Source organism: Xiphias gladius, chromosome 21, assembly GCF_016859285.1.
Source record: "Xiphias gladius isolate SHS-SW01 ecotype Sanya breed wild chromosome 21, ASM1685928v1, whole genome shotgun sequence".
Lineage (NCBI taxonomy): Eukaryota > Metazoa > Chordata > Actinopteri > Istiophoriformes > Xiphiidae > Xiphias > Xiphias gladius.
This window is the reverse complement of record NC_053420.1, coordinates 12728364-12749338: the sequence shown is the minus strand read 5'-3', so window position 1 is coordinate 12749338 and position 20975 is coordinate 12728364. Positions and strand designations below refer to the sequence as shown.

The following is a 20975-nucleotide window of genomic DNA, read 5'->3' as shown; positions in this document are numbered from 1 at the left end:
CAGGAGAGAAAGCGAGGGCCGGAGGAGGGGAGCGACACCAGGGCCCAGACTGTACCCCAACATGACTGACATAACCACGGGAGCTAGCAACAGCAGCAACTGCCAAACTGCCTGTGACCGGTTGAGAGTAAACATGTTTTAGTGTCCCGGTCTTTCCCTGGAAATTATTTCTGGCTGAGCCTATCTGTGTGACTCATAAAGCCCTGCATATGACTCCACCTTATTTTTTAAAACACTTTCCCATGTGAATATGGGTGGACATGTCAAATATGTCCAGAGCTTATTGTGGCCTGACATAAATTCCTATGATGCCAATATGTGTTCCCTTTCTTGGAAGAACACGTGGAATATTTTCCAAAAAAACAAAACAAACAAACGACAACAATAATATTCTCATTCTATCCTTCTAGAAATGAAGCTCAGGAAAACATGCCAGAACTTTACATTAGGTTGTGTACAATGTCAGGGTACAGTCTGAGCCTAAAATGCCATCTCTACCCAGTGGTTTTGCAGGAAAACAAACCGCTGCGGCACCACAAAGACAAAACACCAGTTAATCACAGCCTGTCTCACCTGTACCTCCCTTTTTTGCTTTTTTCCTCTCTTTTCACTTTTTTTTCTCCTCACCATTTCAACACCCCATCACTGCCCTTTCACATCCTCCCCTCGGTCTGTCTTTCTCTCTCTCTCTCTCTCTTCCTGTCTCGGGCAATAGGGCTCTTGTTCATGGCTAACCCCGTTGAAGATGCACTGCTGTACAAAACTCTGGAGCCCTCCAGCCGGCCCACACCGTTTGAGGATGTTGCTCATAATAGCTACTTAGGTTTGTAGGTGTGAGGTGTTGTTGTCTGGACCGGACTTGGCTTGTAGTGGAAATAGTCCCAGCCTTTTCTCCGTCTTCGTCTTAATCCTTTCTGCTAATTCCACCTCGTGTCTACTTGTATAGATCTTTAGTGGGTAATCTATGTACAACATGGGACAGTACCACCTTCACTGTTGTAAAAGAAACAGCCATCCAAAACAGAAAATGTATTCACAAACTTGGTTAATTTAATTCAGTTAAACAGTTTTTTAAATGTTTTGGATGATTATTTTTTCTTCTTGTCTGTAACTAGTAGTTTGATTTGGAAAGATGGTTGTCTCTTTGAGTAGCAGCAGGGTGTTTTTCTGTTCTGTCTGTAGATCTCTGTTGTTTGTAGTGTGTTGAGTCAGTCTGTCAGTCTGCATGTGTGTGTCGGTACGAAATTTTCCAGGTGGTGGTGGTTTTCTCGTCGTTTTTCGTCATTTTACTGATAAAAACCGGTTTAACTAACGAGCAAGCCTAATGGCTACAGTCATTTTGGCAGCTCTGCCAGGCCGTACCCTGGCATAGCACTGCTCTGAGCTAAATGCTAATATCAGCGTAGCTAACATGTTCACAATTACAATGCTAACATGCTGATGTTAAGCAGGTTTGATGTTTACCATAGTTACGTAGCTTAGCATATTAGCATGCTAACATTTGCTGACAGCACTAAACACAAAGTACAGAGGCCGATGGGAATATGATTAATTTTGCAGGTAATTCGTTGTACTGGACAAATCTAAGTTTGATATGATGATGTTGCCAGATAAAAAGTCGGAGGACCACCTGAGCCATTAGGAAGCATCTTCATGGAACAAGGAATGATAAATTCCTTTTGTCCCAGTCCATCCTGTTGATCTAGAGATATTTTGCTGTGAAGACTTTTGATCTACCATCAGTGCTGATGGAAAAGTCAGGGGATCACATAAGTCATGAGGATTAATCCTCTTGGGACCATAGTGTCTGTACAAAATTTCATGACAATCTATCCAATAGTTGTTGGGATTTTCCGGTCGGACCAAAGTGGTGGACTGGCGTTTGCTTCTTCAAGAAAGTATTCTGAGACACTTTGGTATCAATCGCTTAGTATTTCATGTTCATGTTCATCCTGTGCTTAAAAGGCATTTTTTAAATTATTGTTATCAGGTGGTTCCAGTTATTACTTTTCACTAAGTGTGTGGATCTGCTATAAATCTCTTTATGCACATACCTCCAAGCCTGTTTACCCTCCTACTCACCATATTGAGCCGTCTCCCTGACAACACTAAATCCCACATGACCTTTTAGCCTTCATTTATAACTCACATGCTTCCATTCGTCCTAACCAGATGATCTGCCACACCTATGCATGCTTACTAAAACGACAGAGACAATCTTGTGAATAATTCTGAATTCCCTTCCTAATTCTTTATTAAATCTCACATGGCACAGTATATAGTTTATAGTTTATAAGAGTAACAACAGTACAAGTACAAGGTAATGTAGAAGTGCACATTGGCATAGTGAGGATACAGCTTCCATAGGAGTGTATGAAATAGAAATATTACATATAGACTGATTATACAAACAAAACCCTTCAAAAAAACATGGCATCCCGTTATCACAAATAATTTCTTAGGCCCTTGAAATGAAGTGAAACCAAACAGTTTAAAAGCCTCCCCTTTAAAAACCTATAGCAGCACAAAGCTTTCATTCCCCATTTAGTTTTACAGTGCCGACCTTGTGGTAAGCCTGTGTGTTAAAAGCCACCCTGTGTGGAAAAAGTAGCATCTTGTCTCTGGCCCCTTGGTTTTTACAGGAGCTGAGATGCAGACTGTTGCATTCCACACCTGCCACCCTGGAGCTGCTCGCTGTTTGTCTCCGTTGTGTCTCCCTCTGCATGTTTACTCAGGACTAACAAACGCCCCCATAGATTATCCTCCCTTTTCACACCCCCTGCATTTTTTTTTTTTTTAATGCATGTGATTGCTTCTGTTCAGGTGAAATGTTTGATATGATGTGCTATTATTCACAGCTTGATGAGAAAATTTCAACACAATCTTATTGTGAAGCAAACACAACACACACACACACACACACACACACACACACACACACACACACACACACACACACACACCCCTCCCCATTCCTTCCACTCGTTCACCCCTCCTTTGCTTTATATCTGATTTACATATAAACACATCCTCGCATTCCTTTACACACACATACGCACATACAGATGTACACCTCCACAATGCACACTCACACAAAGGAGGAGATGCTCCAGGCTAGAAATCCGATTAATGTCCACCCATTATGTTTACATACTGCCTTCACCAGAGGCAACTGATTCAGAACAGCAGGCATCAGGAATCTCACGAGTCATTAGGTGAAGCCCAATACATCTCCTTCTGCCCTTTTGCTCTTGCTAGTGGACACACAACCATTCACTGGCCTCCGACAGCCTTCCTCTAGCAAACACACCACACAGGACATTTACACCCATCATGAGTTTGGCATAAAATCAATAGTCACTTAAGGCACACATTTCATTAGTAAGAAGATGAGGAGAACTCAGATGCGCCTCTGAGCCCCATGGTCAATACTAAACCCCTGACCCTTCCTCCTCCTCCGCCCTGCCTTCCTTCTTCTTTTTGTACTTCTTCCAGGGTTTTCGGTGGACTCGGCCATGGGGATAATGAGCCTTGGAGAGCTGACCTTTGTGGCAGGTGCACCCCGGGCCAATCACACAGGGGCGGTGGTGCTGCTGAGGAAGGACAATGTGTACCGGCTGGTGCCTCAGCACATTTTCTGGGGGGAGGAGCTGGCATCTTCATTTGGGTACTCGGTAGCTACAACGGACCTCAACAGGGACGGGTGAGGAAATGCTGAATGTGAAGTCGGTCTGGATAATCATCACAAGACAAAGAGGGATGACTGAGGACGTGAGGGGGCAGGTTGCAAAAAAAAAAAAGAATCATAAGTTGTCGGTCATCCATGACGTGGATGACTGAGAATCTTCACAGCCATAAGTTGTAGAGGCAACCACAGCAAAGAAGTTAAACTTTTGAAGTGAGCCATAATTGCATATTCATAGATATATTCAGGATTTTTTTTTCAATCAGGGAGATGAAGTAGATGTATTTTTAAAAATTTTAGGTCATTTAAATTTTTTTTGTGGAAAAACCATATCATTGTGTTGACGATGCTCATTTGACTCTTTGTCACATTTTTTTCACGTTGTGTCACATTTTGCACATGAATTGATGATCCATTTGGCATCGTAGGGGCCAAAGAGGAGTTTTTTGTGTTCTGGGTTAAAAATGTCTGGAGGGGATCTTTAACTTGTCATCCTCTGTTTCTCTTCCTGTTCCTATTTGTAGCTGGACAGATCTGATTGTTGGAGCTCCTAACTTTTTTGACCGTAAGGCAGAGATTGGTGGAGCTGTTTATGTGTACTTGAATCCCTTTGGTCACTGGGACGATCAGGCTCGGCCAATCCGTCTCAATGGGACATATGACTCCATGTTTGGGATGACGGTCAGCAACATCGGAGACTTGGACCAGGATGGATACGGAGGTTAGAACAACGTCTTTTCACTCCGCTAATCATTATCCAATAAAACCAGAGAGTAAATAATGACCTTGGGGTATCTGTCATACTCCGAAGACAGTATTTGTTAACACAGATGTGCGCTGGAGTCTAGACATTCGTGTGTATAAGTTTTAATAAGACTTCTGATATTTAAAACAAAAAAGTTATCTTTGTCTTTTGATATGTGGGCAAAAGGAATATTATATTTTCCAAAACAAAATGTAAATTTGCTGTGACTTTAACAAGAAAAGGCAAGAAAAGATTCTATTCATTTCTAACTGATTTTGTAGGAATTCATGATTGTTATTATTTTTCATTTAACTTTTAATACTATTTGAACAGTTCGTGGTAGCATGTTTCCCACTTGTCCCTATCATATTGTCTGTGGTTTATGTTTTAAACCATTGAAATGTAAATGAGAAGAACTGAATGGATTTTCAGTTCTAATGAAACTGTCAACCAACGAATCCTGTATGTGTGCAGATATTGCAGTGGGAGCACCATTTGATGGAGATGGCAAAGTTTTCATTTACAGAGGCTCAGATGCTGGAATTGAGACAAAACCTGCTCAGGTGAGTTATAGGTTTGACGAACCAGTGAACAGTTAAAATAAAGGACTGAATGATGGAAATAATGGATTCAGAGAGTGAATGAATGACTGAATGATGTTTGATCAGTGTTTCCTTTCCTATTAGGTGTTGGACGGTCGTGACTTTGATGTGAGACGTTTCGGATACTCCATCTCAGGTGGTCTGGATATTGACAATAACCATTATCCGGACATTGCAGTGGGCTCCCTTAATGATTCAGTTGTTCTCCTCAGGTGGGCAACCAGTTATACCCAAATGAGATTGTCAAGAGCCCGATTATTAGCCCCGTGGCTCTAAATGTAATTTTAATTGTTTGAAAAAATCGGGATCAGATTTCTAAATCTTAGCACACATTAAAAAAACACTCATGAAATACAAGGTCAATCACAAAACTCGCATGTTTACAATGTGTTTTACCATCAGTTAGTCATGATTTGTTCTACCTACAAATCTCTGTGTGTCTTTATGTGTCCCCAAGGTCTCGTCCAGTCATTCATGTGATCAGAGATATATCCATTGACCCTCAAAACATTGATCTGGAGCAGTACAACTGCAAGGGGAGAGATGGCGTCTGGTAAGAACGGATGATCTTCAATAGTATTTTGTGCAGGGATTGTAGTTGTAAAAACTGTAACAGAGATTCTTTTTTTCACTCTCCACCATCTGCCTTTTTTAGCGTGGAGGTCAAGGCCTGCTTCATCTTCACAGCCCACCCAGAACACTACTCACCACACATTAGTAAGTCACACCTCTGTTTTCAGAACCATTTTTGTTCTTACCTCACATGGGACGTCACATCACCCTCCACAGTGACAGGAGTCATTTCTATTTACAGTGGAAAGTAACCTTATCTGTGGGGTAACATTAGACTTTATTATGATTAAATCACAGCTGTGCAATACTGTATTCCCTGAGATGGGGGGGTCTTATATATTCTGCCCCTGGTGGGCTCTTTCAGTGCTCTCTGTGTGTGTGCTGACATTTCTGCATTTCAATCCCTCTTTCTCGCTCTACGCACCCACCCCCGTTTTGCTCCCTTCAAGCTCTGGTGGTGCACTTTGAAGCTGACACCGAGCGCAGGAAGTTGGGCCTCCCGCACCGCATAAACTTCCTGGGCCGCAGTTCACTAGAGCCGGAGTATACTCAGACGGAGGAAGTGGAGCTGCATCGGCAGCTTCACCCCGTCTGCACCACCGCCGTCTTCCAACTCCATGTCAGTAACTTAGATTTGTTCATGTTGTACAGATCAGAAACATCAACTGTAGTTTTTATTGTGGAGTTAAATTGCAAACTGTCGTGTGTTCAATTTGAGTTACTTGTAAATAATAATTGGTGGTTTTTGGTCTTGGTCCTTATCTTTTATTTCCCTCTTGTAAAAATGGATGTAAATAATAATACTTAAATAATAGGTTAAGGTATACAGTAGGCTTTTTTTTTTGCAATCAGCCTTTTTGTGCTAAGTTTTGGTGCAATGAATATTTTCCTTTTCATTCAATACTGTGACAAATAGGAGTCGAAATGCTGCAAAGACCCAGATTCCCCACTTTCTACAACCCTAACTCTATGACCAGGTATTTTATTGACCAATGATCATTTTTATTATCTCTGTCCATGCAGGAGAACATCCGTGACAAACTGCGGCCCATCTCATTGGCAATAACCCATACCATCAAGCCCGTGCCACCACGCAGACACTCAGGTGCCAAGAGGCTGGAGAAGCTGGCGCCTGTACTGAATGTTTCTCCCTCTAATACGCTGCATTCTGAGGTCTGTAAAAGAAAGGATGTATAAAGATATTTCATTTAAAGTCAGGATTGAATGTAATTGGCTACTCCCATTCTCCCATTTCTGTATAAACAAGTAAAGGATTCCCATCGGCACCTTTTTCTGCAGGCTCGACGAGGATAGTTAAAACTAAATATATCACAAAACGTATTCAGCTGAAATATTGGTGCCTGTTCACAAGATAAGTTTGAAAGATAATGGATTTTTGTTAAATTGGAGGATTTCCTGAAATCTTTCTCATAATAATGCTGGGGTTGGAAGATGGTTGCCTCATATGTACCTTTGTTAAAAATAACATTTCTGTATGGAACATCCTCTTCATAAAGTAACTGAGATGTTTTCAAGCCATCATTGTTTCCTAGGGCCATCTAGTTATGTCCTTCTTAACTGCTCACACACACATGCCTTAGCTGCATCCACGGTTTTGCATCCCTTGCAGTATTGCTCTCTTGAACTGCCTAATATCTGCTGCTCAATAGGTGTTTTAACAATGGTGAGAAAGAGATCTTTTACTTAAGTAAAAATAGCAGTACCATGCTATTAATTACCAGGTGACTCCTGAATTCATAAAAGTAGTTCAAAAGTATTATCAGCAGTATCTCCTTGAAGTATCTAAAGTAAAAGTACATATCAGGCAACAGAACTGCCCTTTTCACTGTGTTATATTTTTGGGTTTAATATTACTAATGCATTGGTAATATCGATCAAGTAACGTCCCTCAATCCACCCAGACGTCCTCCAGACATGGACCACTGGGAGGCTTTGTCACTTGAACGTAAACACGTTGTGGTCAGGCATTTTGCTGAAAAGACTGATGCTGTCTCACACGACCACCAGATGTCGCTTAACAATAATTCGCAACTATGGGTCGGATGGTTTTTTTACAGGAGGAAAGTCTTTACAGTACACTACAGAGTTAATGTACGATAATGCAACAAAAACACATTTGAGCACTCTCCATTCTACATAATTTAATTCTGCATTAAAAACTTGAAAGTTGACACTTACACACTTTTACACTTACGCACCCTGAAGGTGGACTTCCTGCGAGAAGGATGTGGCAACGATAAAATCTGCCAGAGCAACCTGAAGCTGAGCTACCAATTTGGAACACGACCCCTGACCTCCGACCTCTTCACCCCTCTGCCAAAGTTAGTATTGGCCTAACCCATTCTGTGTGAAGCTGGTGGATTTGATCATGTATACTGTTGCCGGAGAAACTGTTGCCTAGTAACCCCCCATACAGAGGGAATAATGTGTATTTTACTGTTTGTATAGTGTTGATACCTGCACTTTCACGATTCTTTCTTGATTCTTGATTTCATGTTTCCTAAAATTATTTTATGGCTCTAGTTTAGAATAAGGCTTCCTTTCTAAAGGGTTTATAGGTTGTAAATAATGGCCATGGGTGGAGCAAGTATTTTAAGTAAAAATACTGATACAACACTGTAAAAATACTTGAAAATATAACTTAACTAAAACTACGTAAGTATAATCAGGCAAATTAACTTAAAGTACAGTAATTACAGTAACACTTCAGAAAAATTGCCCCAATGACGGTTAGAGGTAGAGGTCATTTTTAACGCTTCTATAGGACTACAACTAATGATTATGCTTAATCTGCTGGTTACTTTTCATTGAATCAGCAGATTGTTTGGTTGGAAAAATTCTGCAAATAGTGAGAAATCTCCATCACAATTACCCAGAGCCTAAAATGACACCTTCACAATGTTTGTTTTGTCCAACCAATTGTCCAAACCTCCAAACTATTAAAAATAGATTAAAATTATGAAAATAATTAAAAGTACAGTAGTGAATCCTTAAATTTGAGAAGCTGGAACCAAGAAATGTTTGGTATTTTAGCATGAAAAATACTATAAGTATAAGTAAGTAACAACTACAAATATCAAGATTGATCGACTAGTCGATTAATCAACTACTTGTTTCAGCTGTACTTGTATTTACTGTTTGGTAGTTTCATTTACAACAAAGCATCATATTTGATAAGATCGTTATAAGTTTTGTGTGAAGAAATCTTAATTTTTAAAGTAACTCATAACTAAAGCAAAGTGAAGTACAATATTTCCCGCTGAAATTGGACTAGAAGTAGAAAGATGGATGAAAAGAAAAGACTCAAGCACATTACAAGTAACTCAAATTTGTACTTAAGTACAGTACTTGAGTAAATGTACTTAGTTACATTCAACCACTGATAATGGCTTAATTAATGGTTAATGAATATATTAATGTTTCTAAATGTTTTTAGATCCGTTATAAGCCTTTAATATTAATAACTTTTGTGTTCCCAGGCTGTGAAAAGTCCTTTTGGCTTTAAAAATTAATAAAGGTTAATGAGTTTCTCACTTTTTTAACAATAATCCTGACAAGCTTTTATAGCTAGAAAAAGCTCCCTTGAACGGCTTCTTCCTGATAAATGTGTCATGTTGCAGCAGTATAAACAACAGCCAGAGGGATTTTACAATTTACAAACCTTTTATAAATGCAGACTTATTAGAAGGTGGTACCTGTCTTTTTATCTACCAATATAATAATTATATGTTTTACTTTGTCCTGTAACTATTTGCAGCCAGCCTTCAGAGTGCTTTGATTTGCTGCCTGACAACTGTAAATGTGTGTTTTGCTCTCCTTCCCGCTGTCTTCCTTGCCTTTCTGTAGAGATGAGGACGACGTGCAGGTGTTCTCCCTGTCAGACCAGCGGCTGGTGGTGCTGGAGATCACCGTCACCAACATGCCCTCTGACCCCCTTCACCCTGAGGAGGACGGAGATGACGCCCATGCTGCTCAGCTGCTTATCTCTCTTCCAAACACACTGTCGTATGCAGGCTCCAGGATCCCACCACAGGTATGGGTTCAAATCACCGGACCACTTGGAACGGGTCTTGAATTGGTGTTTTAGACATGGGTTTATATACCAGAGCCATATATCTAAAAAGGTGACAGTGAAAGTTACCTAGTGTGGCAATAATGGCTCATACTGTATGTCCGGTAGGATTGTACTCACTAAAAAAACTAAAATGCTCTGTGACTGACTGTAGATGAGATGCCAAGCGAACAAGAATGGCTCGCAAGTTGAATGTGACCTGGGAAACCCCGTCAAACGAGATACTAAGGTAAGGAGACAAACCAGCGTAAATTTAGTCCAAACTTGGAAAAACAATTGTTCGAGAAAGAAAATGTAAAAGTTTTGTCATAAGATTATTAGAAGGCATAGAGCACTTTCTTTTTGGATTGGATATATTTTCCTCGACTTTCTGATTAACAAAATGCTTTTGTGCAATTAACACTTGAAGTAGTACAGAAAGCTGAATTAAAAGTGATCAAAATGATTCATTCATTCAAGTCATTCATTTAGAGCTGCAACGATTGGTCAATTAATCGATTAGTCAATCAACAGAAAATGAAATGAAATGAATCGGCTATTAATTTTGATAATTATTTTAATCATTTTTCAAGCAAAAACTTGCTGTTTAAAGCTTCCCAGTTGTAATGATTTACTTCATTTCTTTGTCATATCAGATTGTAAAACTGAATATTTTTCCTTTTGGACTGTTTGGCGAATAAAACAAGCAATATGAAAATATCATCTTTGTCTCTGGGAAAACATAGCAGGCACCTTTCACTATTTTCTGATATTTTACTGACAATGCGATTAATGAGTGTAAATAATCGTTAGTTGCAGCTGTACTTTCAACATCATTTTAAGAATTTAAACCCACTGAAAAAAGATGATAATGTTATGGAACAACAGAGAAGCCTGCTCCGTCCATTAACGTGTCAGTGAACCCAACAACAACAAACATCAGCAGAAGCATCAATAACCTACCTTCGTAGCTTATTATGTGTAATTTTGTTTTGTCTTTTCAATTGAGACTGGTTGTAATATATATATGTGTGTGTGTGTGTGTGTGTGTGTGTGTGTGTGTTTGTCTCTCAGCTGAAATTCTCCATCAACTTGAGCACATCCAACATCACCATTGAGACCACTGAGCTGACAGCAGGTCTCTTACTGACAACGTAAGTTCTGTCCAAACGACAGCAGGGTGGGCCGCTGTTTTATTTCACTCACATCAAGCTTTGGTTATTTAATTGCAGATGTGTGACTTGTTCAGACCGAATAATCCCTTTGATCATTGTGTTTGTTCACGGTTTTGTTCTCAGCATCAGTGAGCAGCCTGAACTGGCCCCAGTCACAGCGTTTGCTAAAGTTGTGATCGAGCTCCCTCTGTCTGTCATTGGGTGAGTAAAACCTGCACAGTGACATCAACAGCTGTAACCCTCTCTGGCTTTGGAAAGCTTTCTTTTGGTTTGTTTGCTTAAAGCTTTAACATACACATTTCTATGCCTTTTCTTTAAGGTTGTTAAAATAATATCATTCAAAACTAATTGAAAGCATCACATGTGAAATCTGCTTAAATCAGTTAAATGGAAAGATTCCAGTTGTCTTGTGCATCATTTTAATCACGTTCTCCAAAACTCAGCTTAATATTTGTGGTATTGGTTGAAGCTTGAAATTACAAATAGATAAATAAATGAATACATTTCTAGGTTTGAGTGAATTTTAACAATGGTTGGCTCCATTTGCCTGATAAAAGGTAAAAACTTTACGGTCACACATTAAATGAAAAAAAAAAAAAAAAAATCTGTTATTTTTTTTTACTAAATAAAATTAAATTTAAACAATACTGCCACCTAGTGAACAGCCATATGAAGCTGTGTGAGTGTGTGTGCAGCTGTCTGACGCACTGATGTGATCCTGTGTTTTATGTAGGCTTGCTCGTCCTCACCAGCTGTTCTTCAGCGGGACGGTTAGGGGAGAGAGTGCCATGACTAGTCTGGAGGACATCGGCAGCCCCGTGGATTTTGAGTTTGTGGTGAGGAACGAGTGTGTGTTTGAAGGTTGCTCATGTGTGGGTCTATTCCTCTGTATGTGTTCTTTTGTTTTCAAACATAAGTATGATGGCGGTGTGTAATTAGTTGTCCAAAAAATTATGTGAATGAAAGAAGAGAGGTATCTTTACAGGTAACTTTCAATACAATTTACTATGTTTTCACATAAATAAAAATGACTGAAAAAAGAAAAACGCTAATTATTACAGTTTCTTACACAATACCCTGTATATATTTTTTTCTGTGAGGTGGCTAATCCTGGACAAGCACTGCAGACCCTCGGCTCGGCCTTCTTAAACGTCATGTGGCCTTACGAGCTGGCCAATGAGAAATGGCTCCTGTACCCTGCCAGCCTGACGTTTGAGGGTCAACCAGACACACGCTGCACCCCCACGGGGGCCTTGAATCCTCTAAAGCTACAGAGCTCCTCGCCTGCAGAGCTTCCACTGTCTGTCAATCACAGCGTAAGCAGAGCAGAGTACATTTCTCACCATAGAATGAAACGTTATTTAACCCCACCAATGAAGACTCTACACATTTCTTCAGTCTGCATCCAATTTTAAGGCCCTAGAAGGTTCCTTAACTGAGCAAACCGACCTGAAGGAATCTCAGTGGCATGATTTATCTCCTCAGGGGCCCATGGGCCAAAATTTGTTGTTGGGCCTGTTGACCCCCACTATACATTGCAGTTTCATTATTTCCCCAGACACCCAGAAACCGACCTGTACTCTAGAGCTGAAATTATTCAATTAATTTCCGAAAATTCACTGGTACTAGCTTCTCAAATGTGAATATGTGCTAGTTTTCTATGAGAATAAAGTCAACAACTTTGTGTTTTTGACTGTTGGTCAGACAAAAGACATTTTAATAAGTTCACTTTGGGTTCACTGAATAATAACTGACATTTTTCAGAAAATAATTGTCAGATGTATTGGTAATGAAAAGAATTGCTGGTTGCAGCCTTTCAGTATTCCTATGCTGGAATAATATTACCTTTCTGTAGGTTTTCTTTGTGTTAATTATTTGACACACAGAAAAAATTAAGTAATTTGATCAGAGGCAGCAATGATAAGAGTTGGTTGAATTTTGCTTCCTTTCCTTCTCTCATTAAGCAAATACAAAATCACAGTGTGGGCATTATGACCAACTTTTAGTTCAATCTCAATTTTAATATTAATTGGCTTTGCTATTATCAGGCCTACATTCTCTCAGTAACAATGCTTCAGGTATTAATCCAAGATAGGACAGAATTCAAGGAATGATGTTGGTACATTTCATGGCAGCAATATCATCCTTCTTTTCCACAGTTGTACAGTTGGAGGTCATGCCCACATAGACTTTAATGCTTTTTCCTGAACCATCTCAAGTGACTGATCCATTTCTGCCTCTATGAATGCATCACTTCCACCAGGCCGGGAGAGCACGCCGCTCCCACCCAGAGGACGAAGGTGAAGTGATGGCAAAAGGCAGCGTGGGACGAACCACCCCAGCTGTAGCAGCTTCAGAGAGACGCAAGTCGCTCAAACTGGTAAGAGGGGAAAGAAGGGAGAAGCCGAGGGGATAGAAAAGTTGAAGGAAAGATAGGAGAAACAAGAAAGAGGGAGTGTTTCATTGAGTTGCTGCTAATGCATACAGGCAAATGAATACCCCTAAATGCAAGCTTGTCCTTTTAGTTTTTCACTACTTCTGTAGCTGCTTATGTCTGTCTTCAGGGCTATGCTGTCATTTTTTTCTTCCAGGATTGTCTTTTGGGGTCAGCACGCTGTGTCCTGATCCAGTGTCCCCTCCACAGCTTCTCTGGTCAGGCTGTCCTCAAGATCCATGCTAGGTTGTGGAACAGCAGTTTCATAGAGGTAAAAGAAAAAAAAGATTCCCGTCGTCATTGCATCAGTGCCTTAATGCACATTACTCGCAATCTCAGCTGCAGTTCCACTGTTAACGCTGCTGCTGGCACTCGCACTGATTTAAGTACGATTGCAAGTGAATGAGGGATACCTGCAGGAAGTGCATTTAATGAGAGGTGTTAGGAGGCTTTGATGTTAAGGCAGTCAGCAGTCTGTGTCTACAGCTCTCAGCTTTGACCACTGAGTCACCTGCAGCTGCAGCTTTAATAATCAGAGGGCGATCCAAGAGTAACAAGATATATACAAGAAATATACAACCAACATTGTCCTTAGACATCCAGTAAATAAGTTTTGAGATGGCACTTGTCTTCTGTGGTCTGACTATTTCCCCATGAATCAAAATGTTGGAATGGGAGGGGATTTGATTTGAATATTATTGTGACATTAGAAATTCTCTGACACTGGACATCTACAACCCATGGCGCAGCTAGCAGTGCAAGTTAACTAAAGGAGTTTAGGTTTTGTTTTTCACTTTAAATGGGTCTTGTGAAAGAGCAGAAAGGTTTTACATGATGTGATGGGTTTAAATCTCAGTGGATGTCTCTGAGTGCAGTGTGGATTAGCTGAAAGAAGGTGAGCTGAGGTGAAGGAAGCACAATAGTACTCTGAGCAGTTAATGTACCTGATTAGCTATTAAATAGAAAGTTTTCATAATGGTTACTCTCTCTTTGTCTCTCAGGAGTTCCCAGCAGTTAGTGCTCTGGAGCTGCTGGTCAGAGCCAACATCACTGTCAAGTCCAGCATCAAGCACCTGGTCCTCAAGGACGCCGCTGCACAGGTACTAAGCACACTTCGGTTCATGCAAAGAAAAACTGGGTATCGCAAAGCTTACACTGCCTTCATCTCTCTGTGTGAGATAGTCAATGTCTTTTTGAAATGTTTGTCTTCGTAGAAGTGGGGATACTGTTACTGGCAGCACTTTGTACACATCCGTACCCTCAGTGAACAATCCGCACATTTCAATATTCATTTTAAAAACTTTCACCACAGGCGTGTGTGACTAGGGCCTGATTCACATTGTGCTGATCCAGCAGTGATAAATATATCCTAAATTTCGTTTTAAATTTGCACTTTGAATTTTCTCCTCGCTTTCTCTCCAGGTTCCAGTGATGATCTACCCTGAACCTGGTCTGGCTGACCAGTACTGGATCCCCTGGTGGATCATCCTCATAGCCATACTGGCAGGCATCCTGCTGCTGACTCTACTGGTCTGCATACTGTGGAAGGTAAAACACACAGGATATCTGTAACTCTTATGCATTTCATAACACATGGACCATCTATACACTTTCTTGTGCTGTGTTTCAAAGTCCCAAAACAGTGAGTATTTGATCATTAATACTACAGAAAATCTTCAAAGTAGGACATTAGAATGAACACTTGTCCCATTAAGATTCTCTTTGTAGCAAATATTGATAAAAACCTGTAAGATGTCCTTACTCAGTTTCATTGACTTCAATCTGTCACTCCCTTTGCCATTACTCTGGTATTTTCTCATCACTTTCCATGCCAGTCCATATATTTCTACCTGCTTTGTTCTGTTCTGTCCTGTATTCATTTTATTGCTTCCAGCTCACTCTCATCTGTCCTCTTTTGTACTTGTGTTTGTCCTCTGTCTCACCCCCTTTGTTGTGTCTCGTCTCAATCCCATTTTGGGACTCTCTTCCCCTGACTCCTTTCCCTGTCCCTCCCTTCTATTCCATTTCTCATTGTTTTCCTCCTGTTCTACCTCTCCCCACTTCCCTCTGGTTTTCTGTTGCCCCAGTGTGGGTTCTTCAAACGCAGTGAGCGACGCCGACACTATGACACAGAGTACTACCGCGCCCATTTGGGGGTCCAGCCCTCGGAGGTGGAGAAACAGGCATCAGAACTATAATATAAAACATATTTCTCTGGCCTCTCCCCTCCTCCTCTCCCTCCAAGTGGTAAAAATCCTCGCCTTCAATTGCTTTTTTCCTCTACCCACTCTGGTGTGGCTGGTGGTCTTCATTACAGCATGAAATATGAGCACATTTTGGCACAAATTATCACAAAAACACATAGATATAATATTATAACAGTATTGGGAGGGCGGGTAATTGACCATTTCTAAGACCAGCTCCCCTTAGTTACTTTTGCTGTGTTCGCATGGCCAGATTAACCTCCTAATCTAACCTAATCTGCATCTGAACGAGAAAATTAATCAGCAATCAGTTTGATAAACAATTAAATCACGCCATATGCCAAAACCTCAGTGAGTCCAGCTTTTGCAATATGAATAGCTTCTGGTTTTCTTAGTCTTTTGATGGAGAACTCAATATCTGAGTTTTGGACCGGTAGTTGGAGAAAATGTGAATATTTTAACTTGAGTTTTAAGGGACTGTGATAGGCATTTTTGCTTTTTTTCTGACATTTTTTTTCATGAAATAATAATATAACAAAGAAAAATAATCGACAGACTAACTGATAATGAACATAATTAGTTACAGCCCTGCAATACTCCTATGCTGGGATAATACTAGGTATTCTCAGGTATGAAAACATCAAAACGTAATAATATTAACTAAAATAATAAAGGTTTTTCAAAATAAATTTTAATACATGACCCATCTACAAAACAAGTGCCACAAGGATAGTTAATGAAATTCATTTAATAATAACTTTAGTGTTTTTAAACAACTGGCACATACGCAGCGATAACAGTGGCAGATATACAGTTTACGAAGCCCTTAGTAATTATAGAAACGATGGGTCCTTGATCTCAGACAGAGGTAGACAAAAGTACAATATGTTTCTCACTTCTCGCCTACAACTGCTGATTTGGACTGTTGCAGTGGTCAACTTTTATCAGCTAATAGCCATCGAATTAAGCTAATGCTAGCTCCACAAGTTGGTTAAAAAAGCCTTCTCCGGCTGACTTTTTAATGTTTCCTGGTGACTTGTTTTAAAACAAGAATTTTGTACAAAAGGCCTTAAAATGCATTTGATGGCTACATACACTAAAGCTACATGTCCCAGGCAAAAAGGTATCCTTACCAGTCGATGATCAGTGTAAAAAAAAAAAAAAAGAAATTTTGAAACAATTGTTCTGTATTGTGGTGTAGCTTAGTCCCAGTATTATAAGTATGATAAGGAAAAAAAGTGAGGTCATACTCATTTTATTAGTCAGTTTGCCTGTTTTGCTTTACAAGAAGTTAAATTTATGCTTTATATTTGTATATTCAAACAGTGTTACATGTTAATGTTATGAGAGAAAAGGCCTCTGGGATGAGAACTAACCAGTATGTTTTACAAACCTAACTCTCAGGTTACCCTTGCTAGGGTTGCTGAAGTGTGATGTTAGCCTAAACTCTGATAGCATCCAGCGTGAAGAAGTAATACACAGAAGATGCACTAGTTGTGAACGGGCCGTTTTTTAACCCGTAACCCCAAAAAATGTAGTTGGCTCATGATAAGCTACTTGGTTTTTGAAGTAATGCTAAGCAAGGACAACTGTAGGTGGTAAGCTAGCTGGCCAGGCACGCTAACGTTTGCAGTGGAGCAGACAAATACACTGTTAAATCCATTCCTTCCACTCATGCGCTTGTGTTTCTGTTTTGGAGACGTTTAAAGAACACACCTTCGTCCAAACCCCTGAGATGAGTATCGTCCTCACTAGAGCCAAATGTAAACTTGGAGAAATTCAAACCTTGAGTTGTCTGCTGTGTCTAGTTACGGATGCTTAGCTATGACTGGATAGTCGCTGTTTGAGCTTGGGGTTTAATGAACGGTCAGTTATGGATAGTTATGATCATGGTATCAGCTGTGCTTATTATTATCATTATAAGGTCTCTTTAACCAATCAATCGCCGGCTGAAACAACAAATAATATACACTTTTGCCACTCCGCTGCTATTCGCTGTTATTAGAACATAAATATCAAAAATTCGGGTTTTAGTGTATAAATTTATTCAAAACTATTTTTTCCCCATTTAATCTGTGCCTATTGAACGCCATCCAGCCATCTCTCCCTCAGGGCTGCAAGATGCTTGTTGTGCTGTGTTTTTTGCCCTTTACTGGTGACATTACTGCTTAATTATCTGCAATTGTTCACTCTGGCACCAGTCAGTGAAGACTATTCATTTTCATGATCTGCTTGTCATATGCTTTTCAGTTTCTTAACGCTCCCATTTGACATGCATCTCGTGACCAACCGGTTTTTCCCACGTGTCAGAATGAACTTGTCATTAGGATCAGCTGGTGTTTTTGTTCATATTAATGTGTGCAAATTTTCTTAATAGCACTTTGGCAGTGTGTTGGTGTTTTGATCAAGTGCACTTAAGACTGGTGCTGAATTAGAAATGTACAGCATGTGAATATGCTTTTTCGTGGATTTGCTTTTAATTAAAAAAGTTACCCTGACTGCACAAGGTCATCATGAGATATTTGGTTTTTCTTTTCATCTGTCTGAGATGAACTAGAGGACATTACTTTAATGGAATAAACAAGATTGTATACGCAACTCATTAGGCATGATATTGGAAAGTAAACCATCTTATCTATTGAAATGAGGGCAAACAAATGCAGGTGATTTGCAGTCGCATTCTCATATATGACATCAGTTAATTCTTTGTTTTGTCCTTCCTTTTCTTCCCCTCTGACTCCCCTCTCTCTCTCTCATTCTCTACCTGCCGTCCTTGCTTGCTGTCCTCCCTTCTGTGCCGACAGTGTGGCTTCTTCCAACGGGCCCACTACAAAGACAAACTGCCTCAGTACCACGCAGTGAAGATACCTCGCCAGGACCGGCCACAGTTCCAGACTGAGAAGTCAGGAGTTGTCCATAAAAAGGAATGGGCCACGCACTGGAGCGACGGGACCTCGTAACTCGTTTTGAAGACCTGACTGACTGAATTAATTCAAATCACCACATGTGGCACTCATTCTGTCTTTGCATTGGAACTAACGGACTAAAAAAAACGTGCACATTGACTTAGATCATGAAACCTTGTGCAAACTGTACTGCGTCAGTACTTGCATATTGGTGGCCTGTTAGACTGTGACTGGATCGATATTCTCCCATACTGTAGCCCACTAATGGCTGGCTTTGGATGTTCTATTTATACTGTGCATCTTTATCAGTGCTTTACAGTAAATACCGAAGAACCATTCAAGCTGCTCAGTATGTTTCACAGCCTGCACAGGGAGCACTGATGCTCACTGTCTGTCATCAGTTCTGACTGGCACAGCAAAGGACAACAGAAAATCATATTGCAAAGACATGCATGAATGCACTAAAGTACAGTATAATATTAGACGCACACAGACACACTGGACATTGCTGATGAAGAAGCCACTGCCCATGACAAAGACTACTTTTTTGCCTTAACTACTGTAAGACTGACGACGCATATGGGCAATAAAAAAATGCATTTTTTAATATAAAAATTAGGATGTTTTGGGATTTACTTTTATTTAGCACTGGTAAACAATGGGAAAATGTCAGTATGCTAGATATCTGTTGCAGGGCACTGAACGTGTTGTTTTCTGGGCTTGCTGATTGCCTCAGGCTGGCTGAAATAGCCAATAAATAAATTCACCTGATTGGTTTTTGTATATCCTTGTTCAAGGAAAAGAAAGCCCTCTAAATGAGGAGCCTCTTCATTTAGTATCTTTTTCATTTTTTGTTAATGTGTCACTCAAATGGACCGATAGTTGATTGCCTGAGCGTACTTGAATATGAACCAGAAAACCACAATACAGCCTATAATAGCAATGGCTGTAGCACTGTTGTCGCATGAAAACCAAATGTGGCGGAAGAGTGAAGCAACATTTAAAATGTGGTCAGGTTTAGCATTAAAATTTCTGAATCAAACATTGATCTTTGAATGGATGTCCTGGCTGATAAGAGCATTCATTTTCCCGGTGTGTGAAATTATAATGTGTGAACCGTACTCTATTCTCAAATCAAACCCAATACTATGATGTATGACTGAATTTGACACATTTAGATCATGAGGTTTTCAAGTTACACCATTATTTTGTTTTGTACTGATATGGAAAGAAATGTTTCAATAGGAGAGATCGTGACCTTTGTATAAATACTGTCGTTTCCAAATTGTTTCATTTAAAGTGTATTAATCTGCTCGCAGCACTGTTCCTGGTAATGTATTCAAGTCATATCAGTCAGGGTAAGATTCTACATTCAAGTCAGTACTGACATTTCTAATTGCATACAAGTGCCTTATGGTAAAAGTGGCAGATTGCGAGCTACTGGTTAAGAACACAAGGCTACTGCAAATTAGATCACGCTGCCCTGAAGCATCTGTTGGACATCTGTGGACAAAAAAAAAACATCCTTCCAACGCTTACACAACATAAAGAGAAGAAGATTTCTAGAAGTCGGAACGAGACAAACTTTCTTTGGATCTAATCTGGGTCGATGAAGTGGCTATAAAGCATGAACAGTCAGCTTGTTTTTTTTAGGTATTGCTGGACAATCTTGTATTAGCTGCATGAAGCTCCTGTTGCTGTTCTGATGCCCCCCCCCCTCTTTTTTTTTTCTTTCTCATGACTCAGTGTTTTATTTGTTTATTGCTTGGCTGCACTGTTTTAACATTGTAAATAAAATAAAGGGAAACACAATAAACCCGTCAGACAACTTAAATTGTGTGATTCTCATTGGATGTTCAGCCAGTTGTAGAACACTGGGTTTGTGAAAGCTGCAGTTCCCGCAGACAACACCAGATGGTGGCAAAACTCTGAAATATGAAATGCCCCTTCGGTCTGTACTATTTGGGATTTTTTTTGTAGAAACAGAACTTTCTAAGAGATACACAAAATAATTAAATATTGATCTAGTATATATATGTTTCCATTTAAGCATGGAACAAAAACATAATTACAAGATAATACCAGCACTTGTATTAAATAAATTTGAATTATTTTGTTTCTAATTTCTCTGAAAATGTTGCCCATAACCTTGTACTGTGACTTGAATTTGTCAGCCTGAGGAGAGACATATTGTACCACCAAAACAGAGATTAATGGTACATAAAAAGATTTGGTTTTTTTGCATTTTACAAAATCCTTCCTTTTTAACGCACGTCTTCTTGAAGAAGAAATAAAGGTATTTGGTATTGTTTCCGTGGAATACCATTAGTAAATGTTGTTTTTGTGTAGCTATAATGACAAAATAACAAATGACTGTGAAAAGAGGACATTGATTATAGACTGTCAATGCAACAGTAATGACAACAATCCTCATCATCATCAGGTAGTTTCACAGTAAGGGATCTCAGCCTGTGCTCTGGCTCATAAAAAAACACTAAGAGGTCAGCCATGTATACCTCAGGGTCAGACTGACCTGACTTTTAAATCTTTAGCTCAATTCCTGTTCTAACTGGTTATCA

General features: G+C 39.8%; 1 protein-coding gene across 3 annotated transcripts in view; it reads left to right on the top strand.

Annotated features, from left to right (window-relative positions):
- The window catches only part of itga7 (integrin, alpha 7), a 37505-nt gene extending 17588 nt beyond the window's left edge, over positions 1-19917 (top strand). The window contains exons 5-25 of one of the 3 annotated variants that reach the window (XM_040159416.1): positions 716-823; positions 3496-3703; positions 4210-4406; positions 4905-4993; positions 5117-5244; positions 5490-5585; positions 5688-5749; positions 6055-6224; positions 6629-6778; positions 7832-7947; positions 9473-9659; positions 9853-9927; positions 10752-10831; positions 10976-11053; positions 11586-11688; positions 11953-12168; positions 13116-13232; positions 13444-13557; positions 14288-14386; positions 14709-14834; positions 18295-19917. In XM_040159416.1, coding sequence (XP_040015350.1) covers positions 716-823; positions 3496-3703; positions 4210-4406; positions 4905-4993; positions 5117-5244; positions 5490-5585; positions 5688-5749; positions 6055-6224; positions 6629-6778; positions 7832-7947; positions 9473-9659; positions 9853-9927; positions 10752-10831; positions 10976-11053; positions 11586-11688; positions 11953-12168; positions 13116-13232; positions 13444-13557; positions 14288-14386; positions 14709-14834; positions 18295-18450 — 2675 coding nt within the window. In that variant the 3' untranslated portion in view covers positions 18451-19917. Of the gene's footprint in view, positions 1-715; positions 824-3495; positions 3704-4209; positions 4407-4904; positions 4994-5116; positions 5245-5489; positions 5586-5687; positions 5750-6054; positions 6225-6628; positions 6779-7831; positions 7948-9472; positions 9660-9852; positions 9928-10751; positions 10832-10975; positions 11054-11585; positions 11689-11952; positions 12169-13115; positions 13233-13443; positions 13558-14287; positions 14387-14708; positions 14835-15373; positions 15534-18294 lie in introns of all 3 variants that reach the window. The other 2 variants (XM_040159417.1, XM_040159415.1) reach the window with 2 other exon arrangements.
- Positions 19918-20975: the final 1058 nt, after the last annotated feature.